Genomic DNA, 12294 nt, shown 5'->3' on the forward strand with positions numbered 1-12294 from the left:
TCCCGAAATACTAGTCATAACATAGTCTTTAGAAAATTTTTCCTCACTTACCTTACCCCACCCACATTTTACTTTTAGGTTAAAATTGATTCATGAAATGAGGTTTCAGCCCATGCACCACAGGCAACAGATCCCTACATTTGGCAGGCACCAGATGACGTTTTCAAGCAGTTGCCAAGGGCAGCCACACAGAGTATGATGCAGCAGTCTAGCAACACGTATGAGTTGAAAACATACAGCAATACCTTGAAAATGCGGAGGATATATGCCCTGAAAGGCAAGTTCCACATGAAACAGCGCTATTGGAGACACTGCCCATCTAAAAGATGCCGACTGGCCTAGAATGTACTGACCCATTGGTTAGAACAGCTGTCACTATATCACATTATGGAAAGTATGACTGTATTTTGATTTTACAGTGCAGACTTTCTTTGGTATGTTTTGGTATCTATACTGGATATTAGGGGTGCTGTATATTATGTATTTTTAACTCACATTTCACCTGCTGGGATATTTTCTGGAACAAATACATTATAGGTCATGTTAGTGAATTGAGGAGGCCTGGAACCAGCCAAGATGGAGACGAAAGCGTAGGGACTTTTGTTGCCATATTCATCAATGGCCAGCACAGTGATCACATATTCCTGGTTCAAAGCTAAAGGCAAGCCGGTTGTCAATACGACTCCTGTGCCCATATCAATATCAAATCGTTCTTCACCACCTGTGGAATGAAGGTTGGAAAAAAATTATGAAAGGGTTTTCACTATTAGGTTCACCATCTCACTGATGTTTCATCATCACTCCTTGCTCCTGCCATTCCAGCCACAAAACTTTTTCTCATTACCAGTTTTTTTTTCTTTTACCACTTCTTCTTCAGCACCATAATGAATCCTATAATATGCTTTTGCCAGGTAATGTTCTTGTTGCCAAAAGCAAACAGCTATAGCATGTGCAACAGGCAGTGTTGCTAGACAGAACAGAAGCAGTTCAGTCTTTGCAAGACCACACTGGAACCATAATTCTACACAGAGATCTATTTCTGAACCAGAGCTAGAACTATGCATACACTTCTGCAGGGTCCGGGCTTGCAGACCCCTCTGCAGGCCTCCATGCTGCTGTAAATAGCACTTATCGCCAATCAGAAGCTTCTCCCAGTTTGCACGAAAACCAGAAGTTACTTCTGATTGGAGATAAGCACTGTTTACAACAGAGTGGAGGCCCTCAGAGGGGACTGCAAGCCCCCCAGACCCTGCTGAAGGCTAGCGCTGCCGTCCAGGTAAGTTTTAAAGCCTCTTACTCCCGGTGGTGCAGGATTGCAGCAGCACTGTCACCTCCATGCCCACACAAAGATTTACCTGGTTCCAACTCCCCTGTAGGAGTTTGGGAACCACTCTCTATGCCAATTTGAATTAAAATCCCCTTTGCTGTTGCTGCCGCTGCTGCTGCTGCTGCTGCTGCTGCTGCTGCTATCAACAACAACAACAACAACAACAGTACTTATATACCGCTTTTCAACAAAAAGTTCACAAAGTGGTTTATAGAGAAAAATCAAATAACTAATGGCTCCCTGTCCCCAAAGGGCTCACAATCTAAAAAAGGAACCTGGCATTCAGCAAAGGAAACTGGCATCTGTGCTTCAATTAAGTGCATGCCAATTGAGTTTTTTTTTTTTTGTTGCTTTTGCTGCTACAAATTAACATGGCTACCCCTCTGGAACATGTTTCCAATGTATTTAACTTGCATTACTTTCTTCCAACATATATACTTTGCATTATCTACCTTCTTTTAGTGCCCAACTGAATCTGCTTCCAAAATCCGCATTTGCAAGTAGCTCAGAACTTTGGCAAAGGCTTGGAGTGGTGAGAACACAACGAGTAAAAGAGGCATGGATTTTGGGATATGGGGGCAAACAAAAAAAAGTCATAGAGAAAGAATAAAGTTTTGGGGGATGTTGAAGTTTCAGTCTAAGTCCAGAATTGCAAGCAGGAAACTGTTTGAGAGTGGGAGATGGGTCAGGGTGGGTGCACTCCTATGGTGCAAAGGAATCCTTATACTATTGCTATTACTATTAATTTGTTTATAGAAGATTTCTACCCTGCCTTTCCTCTGCCAAAGAAGATGCCCAAGGTGGCTAATTAAAATTAGTCATGTTTCTACAAAAGATACCTACTCAAAGCAACTTAACAAAGACTTTTTTTTAAGATTAAGTAAAGAATAATCTAGCAGGGGCCTAATACCATAAGGAAAATGTTGTGTGACATGATAAATTAGAATATATAGCAAATCACAGAGTCAATAAAATGTTCTACCTGAATTAACAAAGTGACTATTAGTTGGAAGAGGAAGAATGAGAAGCAGGAGAATGCATTAGTGGTGGTGAGGGAAACTGTAGAATGCTACTGACACAGCAAAAAAAAACAGGTAAAAGAGAACATGTAATGCATGTGCCTTAAAAGCCAGTACAAAACTGAGCATGGGGACACGCTCCCCATCAGGCAGTGTGTCTCACACAACCACATGCAACTGAAAATCTTGGTATGGATAAAGAAGCAAGGTCTTAACATTTGCGATACGTATACATGAAAGTCTGTATTGCGAACATATGGATAACAGGGGAAGAATGTATCTGAATTATAACACAGAGCTCTAGACCTCTGAAAGGAGATGCTTATCTCTTAAACTGATTAGTGCTACATTCACTTATGATAGAATACATCATAGTCCAACTATTGTCATTTCACTGACCTTTAGAATGAAGCACTCAACTTCTGGGAGAGCAAAAATGACTTTCACACTAAAAGAAGCAGCATTACTTAGAACCATCAAACGAATGCAAACACCAGCTTACCTGCAATCAGGGCATATGATATCCCAACACTGGTATTCTCGCTGTGACAGTAATGGGCAACAAGCTGATAGACTAATGTGCCTGCTCGGGCATCAGGGTCAACACGTGCCAAATAGGGATATGGGTACATTTCCCAAGATATGGGCTCCTCTTCCACAGCAACAATCACCACATGGCACAAATACCAGTCACTCTCTGTAAAGGACCAAAAAAAAAATAAGCTTTTAAAAACTTCAGTAACAAAATTTGGTGCTTAGGGAACCAATTTCAAGTCATTTTTAAATCAAGAACATATGGCTCCTGAATTTCATTTGTGAGGCCTATCTAGTGACCAAAGCAGATCTGTTTTAGAACATATGACAGAGGGGAAGCAATTCTAGAAGGAATTGAGGAAGGGGCTGCTGGACCTATCCACATTTTCCTCTTGAAATCTACTTCCCTGCAACCTTCTCGGCTGCTTTATCCTTGGTGAGACTCTGAGACTGAAAGATTTCAGAACATAAGAAAAGTCCTGCTCGACAGGTCAAAGGACAATCTCAAGGCCAACATGCCATTTCCCACCATGGCCCAGCCAGTAGCCCACAAGTAGGAGGAAAAGACACACTTTTCTCCCACCACTGCAGTCCTGCAACTGGCATTCAGGAGCACAGTGCCACTGAACCAGAACACAGCCATCAGTAGCCACTGACAGACCCACCCATCATGAATTTGTCCAATCCCCTTTTAAAACCATCTACAGTAGTAGCCACCATGTGGCTACTTGTGGTAATGAATTTCACAAGTTAATTATGCATTGTGCAAAGTACTTCCTTTCATCTGCCCTGAACCTCCTGACAATCTGTTTCATTGGATACCCTGGTCCTAGCATTGGGAGAAAGGAAGAAAATCTCTCTAACCACTCAGTCCACACCAGTGTTTTTCAAACTGTGGGTCGGAACCCACTAGGTGGGTCATGAGCCAAGTTCAGGTGGTTCCCTATTCATTTCAATATTTTATTTTTAATATATTAGACTTGACGCTACCATGGTATGTAACTGCATTTGGGGAAATGTTACAAACTTGTACTTTTAACAAGCTACTTTGTATATTCTTTTAACAATGGTATTTAATAGGACTTACCTTTGGGTAAGTGTGAGTAGGATTGCATCCCAGGATAGTTAAAAATTTTCCTGCCTGATGTCACTTCTAGTCATGACATCACTTCCGGTTGGTCCTGAGAGATTCTCATTCTAAAAAGTGGGTCCCAGTGCTAAATGTGTAAGAATCACTGGGCCGCACCATGCATAATTTGATGTCTTGACCACAACTCTCCCCTTTTGCCAAGGGGAAAAGACCCCCAAAGTAGCTTTTCCTTGCAAGGAGTTTCAGCTCTCTGATCATTTTGGCTGCCCTCTTTTGTACCTTTTCCCAGCTCTTCAACACCCTTCTTGAGGCATGGGAACCAGAACCACACACAGTATTCCAAATGCGGCCACACTACATATTTAGATAGAGGCATTATAATCTTAGCAGTCTTATTTTCAATCCCTTTCCTAATGATCCCTAGGATAGAAATGGCCTTCTTGGCAATTGCCTCACACTCGACTAATACTTTTATTGAGCTACCCAACTCGTCCCTAGGATCTCTTTTCCAGTTCATCACCAACAGCTCAGATTTGATCAGTACATACTGTATGTCACATTGACATACATCTTGTTTTTGCAGCAAGAGGCATTATTTTCAGATGGCAATAACAAAACAGGGGAAAGGTTCAGCACCCCCTTCTCACTCGCCACAACTCCATTTGCCCATCCCTAGTTTATACCCTTTGCTACCATTTCAAAGACTGCAATTAATTATCATTAATTATATAATTACCATAATATCTAGTTAGCTACTGAAGGGAAAATGGGTAGCTGAGAGCTCTGAGAGAAAGGTGCTATATGAATATCCCAAACTTTGTCCAGTCCCTCAAATCAAAAAATACTTGAGTGAGTGGATTGCTTTCGTTGCCTGATAACAGCTAGTCAGAAACCACTCACTGAGATCACCCCACGAATTACACATAGGTCACTCCACAGCCAGAGGATAAGAGCTATCAGAATCAATACTAGTGGGGTTGTGTTTCAACTTGAGCTTTCACAAACCACTGTGCTCCAAAACCTGGCCAAGAAAACACAAACAGTAACATATGCGAGACTGTAATCAGGTTTACTCTTCACACTAAAAAAAAAAAAAATACAGGTTGCTTGAAGCATAATTTGGTTTTGAATACTGAAAGAAGGAGATTTCCCATCATTTTCTGTAGGATGTTTAGTGCACCAAATGCCTTACAATCCTCATCTAGATAATCTATAAAAATTCAGCAAGGCAAATCGTTAATAGTTCCACTGCAAACACAGAAGGGAAAACTAAGGCTAAAAGAAGGCATAGTTAACCCATTTCTTCCCAGCCCACAGAAGTACCCATTAAATCCCTGCTGCATATATGCAACGTTGGGCAGAAATGACTTAAGCCATTTCTGCTCAACATTACATATACACTACAAGGACCAAATGCGTACACCTGTGGGCCAGACAAAAACGGGTTAAGCAAGCTTGACCCATTAGCAAAACTTTAAGCAAAACTTAAAGCAAAACTTTCATCTTGAAAGTTTTGGAGTTGTCATTCTCGTCGTCTTTCCTTCCATTCAGAAGTAGTTCCTCTGCTCCTAACAGGGCCAGTGCGTATGTTTGTGCAGGTTGCACATTGCAGAAGAGTGCCACATCTAAGGGAGAAGAAACTTCCCCTGCATCTGGTTTTGCTGGCACTCAGTCCTTTTCCTGACAAAAAAGAGCAGACACGCAAATGCATTGCTAACACTGGATCAATACGGTCATGTTTTATTTTGTTCCATTGACACAAATGGCTTGAAGGCACAGCCAAGCCATCTGTCAATACTAATCAGTCACTAGAAGAAAGCAATCTGACTATGAACACAGCAGGGTCTTTAAACCAAATCGTCACCTGAGACAAAAGCCCATATTCCCTGGTTAATACACCCAGGGAACAATCCTAAGGGGGAGTTGGGCTGGCGCAAGTCCCTTGCACTGGCCCAGGAGTGTCGCAAAAGTGCGATCAAGCACTTTTGGCCCACTTTGAAGAGAATTAGGTCATCACACAGATGTGCGCTGGCCTCCCCATGCTGCCGTGGGCCCCAGAGGACGGGTGAGTTGCGCCAGCCAAACTCAGCCAGCGCAAGGGTCTGGGGGGGTGTGGGGAGGAGGGAGGCGGGGCCAGGACCCGGCAGTTATGCCAGATTCTGATCCCCATTCCCAGGCGATGTGGACCAGCCACCTCCAGAGGTGGTTCAGTTCCAGTTAGACCTATTGGGGCTGCTGTAGCGTGACACAGAGTAAGTGGAAGTGATTCCCCTTGTTTCGAACTGTGCTGCTTTTGGCCCCAAACTTGCACTGGGTACAGCGTAGGCCCGCTGGCCTGCCTGTTCCTTCGCAAGTTAGGATTGGGCTGCCAGTGTAATTTATTTCACACTTTGACTTCACCTGGGTAGAGTTAGCCTTTGAAATGCTTCTTGTTCTGGAGCGTTTGCTCAGGTAGAGATAAGCAATGAAAACCAAAAGCAAATACCACAGATAACACCTTTTGCTCCACCATTATTCTTCAGTTGTTAAAGTTAACAAACACTTCAATTCATGAAGCTTTTCTGACATCATGTCAAACCACTGATCCATCCAACCTAGTACTGTCTGGTCCAACTTTGCAACAGCTTTCCAAGATCTCAGGCAGACATTTTTCCCAGGTCCAATACCTGACAATTAAACCCCACATGACACATGGTAGATGTGGAGATGCCAAGAACTAAGCCTGGATTCTTCTGGTTGTAAAGCCACACCACTGACCTAAGGAGCAACTTTTCCATCCATGTAACAACTGGGGTTAAACAAGCAGGCCAGTGAACTGATTAATTAAATGCACAGACCACCTTTCTGCCACAATTTGCCCCAAGATGAAATACAGTACAATGAACACAAACATTTGCTGCAAGTTTGGAATGTACAAACACACGTATTGCACACTTTGAGCAACTTAGGGTGCTATCCTAACTCACTTTTCAGCACAGACATAAGGGCAATGAAGCTCCAAGGTAAGGGAACAATATTCCCTTACTTTGAGGAGGCCACCATGAATGCTGCCCAACTGCAGGATGCTGCACATGTCCCATTGGCACAGGTATGGCAGTGCTGGAAAGTGGGTTAGGATTTGGGCTTTAGCCTGCTTGCTCCATCTTAAGGTGCAAGAGAGTTGTCTCTGGGCCCAGTCCTATCCAACATTCCAGCACCAGCATAGCTGCAATGCACCCTGGAGGTCAGGGAACAAATATTCCCTAACATTGAGGATGCCTTGTCAGGGTTAGAACATAACCCAGGTGAAATTTGCAGGCCTGAATAAGGCAGGGCCTACTGTATATGAAGTGCTGAGTCACCAAGACTCAGGTGTAAAGTGGACTAGCTGATGCAATCAAAGAGATGAGTCATGCATCGGAAGACAGGGTATGGCAGGAGGAGGAGACACCACCCATCCTGATTCATGCAGAGCATTATAAGAAAGACTGTGAGAGCCCTCGTGTGTGGGTTGTTGGTGGCTGTGTGTGTTACGTAATTTGCTGTCTTCTCTTTGCTATGCTGCTACCATTGTTGTAAATTTGTAAATATAGAACTGAAGTGGTGATGGATTTCCTCGTGTCTGTATACTCTTTATGTTGTGGGCTGTGTCCTTGAAGCTGCATTCCGCTTCTCAACCAGATAAGGAGCTACTCCCTCCTCAACAGGCCTCTGTGACTGCCTCCCCACCAAAGGATGCAGTACACACCCCAGTGGCATGGCTGCCTTGGCCCTGGAAAATTAGATAGGATTGGGCCCTCAGTCTTTCCACAGTTCTTCCTAGTCCAGTCATCTTTTGGTTCAAGGTTCAGAAGTCAGCATGTCGCACTGCAAAGCTTATCTGTCTTCAAAGACTTTCAGAGGGTAGGATAAGCAGCAAAGTCTAGAAAGGCATTTGTCAACTATATTAGTGTTGTATGGATGCCAATGGTGGACATTTTGAGCACTTGGTGTAATAATTCATCAATTAATTAACTGGGTCAAGCAACTGCTTCTGTGTACACCTTATGCAGTATATGTGGTGTATTACAGTATATGTGAAAATAGTGATAAAATGTAAGAATAGTGTATGCATTTTGTTGGGATGCCTTGTATACATCCTCTCAAAGTTGCTGAACAAATTTTACATTTCTGCTCTACTGCTGCTTCTCCTCCTCTAGTTTTTGTGAAGCATTAATGGTTCAATGTTTTGTTTTTTATTATACATAATACACTGTTGGTCACTCTCAGCACTCTGTGAAATGTATCAGTGGAGAATACATTTAAAAATAATGTAGTTTGTTATACAGAACCCCAAGGATAATTGGCCTATATGCCTTTGCCTTTAGCTTCTCATTTTGCTGAGAAAGATGCCAATGTCCTAGGAGCTGATGTCCTCGAGCTGACAAGCACTACTACAGGATGAATCCTCAAACCCTCACAAAAGAACAATTCATTTTTTTCTAAAAGCAGCAAAAGAGTACAACATGGAGCTTATGGCAGCTTTGTCTCTCCAGCAGAGCAAACACCAGGAGCCTCAGCAAGATCAAGGCAAAGAAAACAAAGAAAGGATTTATGCAAGAAGAGTATGAAAGCAATTGGGTCAGCAAGAAGCTGTGGTCCTGGGAATTAGAAGATTTTGTGTTTTTCTTCCCTTTCAATATGTAGACTAAATGCTAATTGGCTCTCCTATACACTTAATAAGATTGCAAAAGTCAAGGAGGCCTAGACAACTTTTGTGCATTAAACAATTGGGTGTTCTGAAATGTCAGTTCCACGTTTATACAGGCCTAAACAGAAGTTTATACAGACCTAAAACCAAGGCTCTTGCCCAGTTCATTTTGAAATGCACACAGGATGAGAACAGCACCACAGCACTGTTCAAACCAACACTCCTGGCATTACTCTTCTTTTTCCTAATATTCACAGGGAGAAACATTTGTTGGTTCTCAACTGTTGCAGAAGAAAGACTTTCCCCCTTTTAGTGAGATACAGGGCCCAATCCTATCCAACTTTCCAGCACTGATACAGCTGCAATGCAGCCCCGAGGTAAGGGAACAAATGTTCCCTTACATTGAGGTTTCTGTGACTGCTTCCCCACCAAAAGATGCAGCACACACCCCGTTGGCATGGCTGCACTGGCACTGGAAAATTCGATAGGATTGGGTCCTAAGAGGTCTGTTTATTTAACTGAGCAATTTTCAACCTTGTTATCTCATGGCACACTGACAAGGTGCCAAAATTGCCAAGGTACCCCATCAGTTTTTTAAGGATACACTTTATCAGTTAGAAAATGAGTACTGTATTAAGATTGCATTCAAACTTCAATAACTAAAATTTAGGGGGGTTGTAATTATGGATGAAAAACTGGCAGAGGGTCATGTAAGCAACTGACAGAGTACAGGAGATAAGAGTAAATGGCACTTCATACAATCATGTCTGAAGAAGGTACTCATTTCAGCTTCATCAAGTACACATGTACTTGGAAGCCTTAGACAATTAATTTACATAAGAACATAAGAACAGCCCCACTGGATCAGGCCATAGGCCCATCTAGTCCAGCTTCCTGTATCTCACAGCGGCCCACCAAATGCCCCAGGGAGCACACCAAATAACAAGAGACCTCGTCCTGGTGCTCTCCCCTACATCTGGCATTCTGACTTAACCCATTCCTAAAATCAGGAGGTTGCGCATACACATCATGGCTTGTACCCCATAATGGATTTTTCCTCCAGAAACTCGTCCAATCCCCTTTTAAAGGCGTCTAGGCTAGACGCCAGCACCACATCCTGTGGCAAGGAGTTCCACAGACTGACCACGCGCTGAGTAAAGAAATATTTTCTTTTGTCTGTCCTAACCCGCCCAACACTCAATTTTAGTGGATGTCCCCTGGTTCTGGTATTATGTGAGAGTGTAAAGAGCATCTCCCTATCCACTCTGTCCATCCCCTGCATAATTTTGTATGTCTCAATCATGTCCCCCCTCAAGCGTCTCTTTTCTAGGCTGAAGAGGCCCAAACGCCGTAGCCTTTCCTCATAAGGAAGGTGCCCCAGCCCCGTAATCAGCTTAGTCGCTCTCTTTTGCACCTTTTCCATTTCCACTATGTCTTTTTTGAGATGCGGCGACCAGAACTGGACACAATACTCCAGGTGTGGCCTTACCATCGATTTGTACAACGGCATTATAATATTAGCCGTTTTGTTCTCAATACCCTTCCTAATGATCCCAAGCATAGAATTGGCCTTCTTCACTGCCGCCGCACATTGGGTCGACACTTTCATCGACCTGTCCACCACCACCCCAAGATCTCTCTCCTGATCTGTCACAGACAGCTCAGAACCCATCAGCCTATATCTAAAGTTTTGATTTTTTGCCCCAATGTGCATGACTTTACACTTACTGACATTGAAGCGCATCTGCCATTTTGCTGCCCATTCTGCCAGTCTGGAGAGATCCTTCTGGAGCTCCTCACAATCACTTCTGGTCTTTACCACTCGGAAAAGTTTGGTGTCGTCTGCAAACTTAGCCACTTCACTGCTCAACCCTGTCTCCAGGTCATTTATGAAGAGGTTGAAAAGCACCGGTCCCAGGACAGATCCTTGGGGCACACCGCTTTTCACCTCTCTCCATTGTGAAAATTGCCCATTGACACCCACTCTCTGCTTCCTGGCCTCCAACCAGTTCTCAATCCACGAGAGGACCTGTCCTCTAATTCCCTGACTGTGGAGTTTTTTCAGTAGCCTTTGGTGAGGGACCGTGTCAAACGCCTTCTGAAAGTCCAGATATATAATGTCCATGGGTTCTCCCGCATCCACATGCCTGTTGACCTTTTCAAAGAATTCTATAAGGTTTGTGAGGCAAGACTTACCCTTACAGAAGCCATGCTGACTCTCCCTCAGCAAGGCCTGTTCGTCTATGTGTTTTGAGATCCTATCTTTGATGAGGCATTCCACCATCTTACCCGGTATGGATGTTAGGCTGACCGGCCTATAGTTTCCCGGGTCCCCCCTCTTTCCCTTTTTAAAAATAGGCGTGACATTTGCTATCCTCCAATCTTCTGGCACCATGGCCGTTTTGAGGGACAAGTTGCATACCTTAGTCAAGAGATCTGCAACTTCATTCTTCAATTCCTTAATAACCCTTGGGTGTATGCCATCAGGGCCCGGTGACTTATTGATCTTTAATTTATCAATGAGGTCTGAAACATCTTCTCTTTTAACCTCTATCTGACTTAACTCCTCGGTTAGGAGGGGCCGTTCGGGCAGCGGTATCTGCCCGAGGTCTTCTGCCGTGAAGACAGATGCAAAGAACTCATTTAATTTCTCTGCCATCTCTAAGTCTCCTTTTATCTCCCCTAGCAAAACCCATAGAGGGACACATTACATCAGTGGTGACTAGGGTGAAGATTGTGAACACATCTCTGGCACCCTGATCAAGGGGTACTGCCAGTTTAAGGCAGCCCAGTACAGTGCATGTGCCCCACCAGCAGCTTCCCCCTCAGAAACTCACAACCACCATCTTGGTAAGGCAATAACCTATTCTAAAGGAAGTGCCTCTCACCATGGGTGAGTTTTTTTATAGCTAACCATCTGTGACACAATTACATGGGATGCGCAAAGGCAGAGAGGAAGATGAAACCATGCAAAGAGATTGAGATGAGTTACTTACACCCCCTAATTTCTGGAATGTTTAGGACTTCCCTTGCTCTCTGCCTGAGTGGATAAGAGCTGAAAGTCTTTGCATTCACACAAAATTCGGGTAGCAACATGTGTCTGTCTTCAGAGACAGGGGCCTAGGAAGCCATGGAGGTATGGGCAAAATTATATGGGCAGAATCAGACTGCAACATTACAAATGATATTCTTTCATTCTCCCTCCACTCCCATTGCAAGCAGGGGCTGTGAAGACTGGACTACAATGCAGCAGCTATTTTCAACCATTGTGCCCCAAACTCCTAAGGTACACCTGCAGGCTATTCTGGACACACCAGTGTATGAGTTATTTAATTCCACAGGCCAAAGAATCATACTGCAGTATGCTTATTCCGAAGTTATACAGTTTCAACTTAATTTTGGACAGCTGCCCTAGAAGAAACACAACTATGACCTTGTCCTACATGTTCACTGAAATTATCTCTACCCGGAGGCCTTTGTTTTGTCAATACATTATTGGGCACAAGAGGACACAGAATACTCCTTTGTTAAGAGGATGACTGTAAAGATCATCAAAGAAAAACAATGCACTGGATGTAGCATCTGCTTTATTAGTTAACACACAGCATCACTCCCCATTGCCATTAATATAGTTCAGTTACTTGTTAGGTTAGTT

The 12294-nt window shown here is 43.5% G+C and overlaps 1 protein-coding gene across 1 annotated transcript in view; it reads right to left on the reverse strand.

Moving 5' to 3' along the window:
• The window catches only part of LOC136648280 (neural-cadherin-like), a 66087-nt gene that overhangs the window by 49530 nt on the left and 4263 nt on the right, over nucleotides 1-12294 (reverse strand). Inside the window, exons 2-3 of the mRNA XM_066624396.1 lie at nucleotides 2849-3043; nucleotides 496-721 (exon numbers count right to left, since the gene is read on the reverse strand). Coding sequence (XP_066480493.1) covers nucleotides 496-721; nucleotides 2849-3043 — 421 coding nt within the window. The remainder of the gene's footprint in view (nucleotides 1-495; nucleotides 722-2848; nucleotides 3044-12294) is intronic.

Source organism: Tiliqua scincoides, chromosome 4 (assembly GCF_035046505.1).
Source record: "Tiliqua scincoides isolate rTilSci1 chromosome 4, rTilSci1.hap2, whole genome shotgun sequence".
NCBI classification, from domain to species: Eukaryota; Metazoa; Chordata; class Lepidosauria; order Squamata; family Scincidae; genus Tiliqua; species Tiliqua scincoides.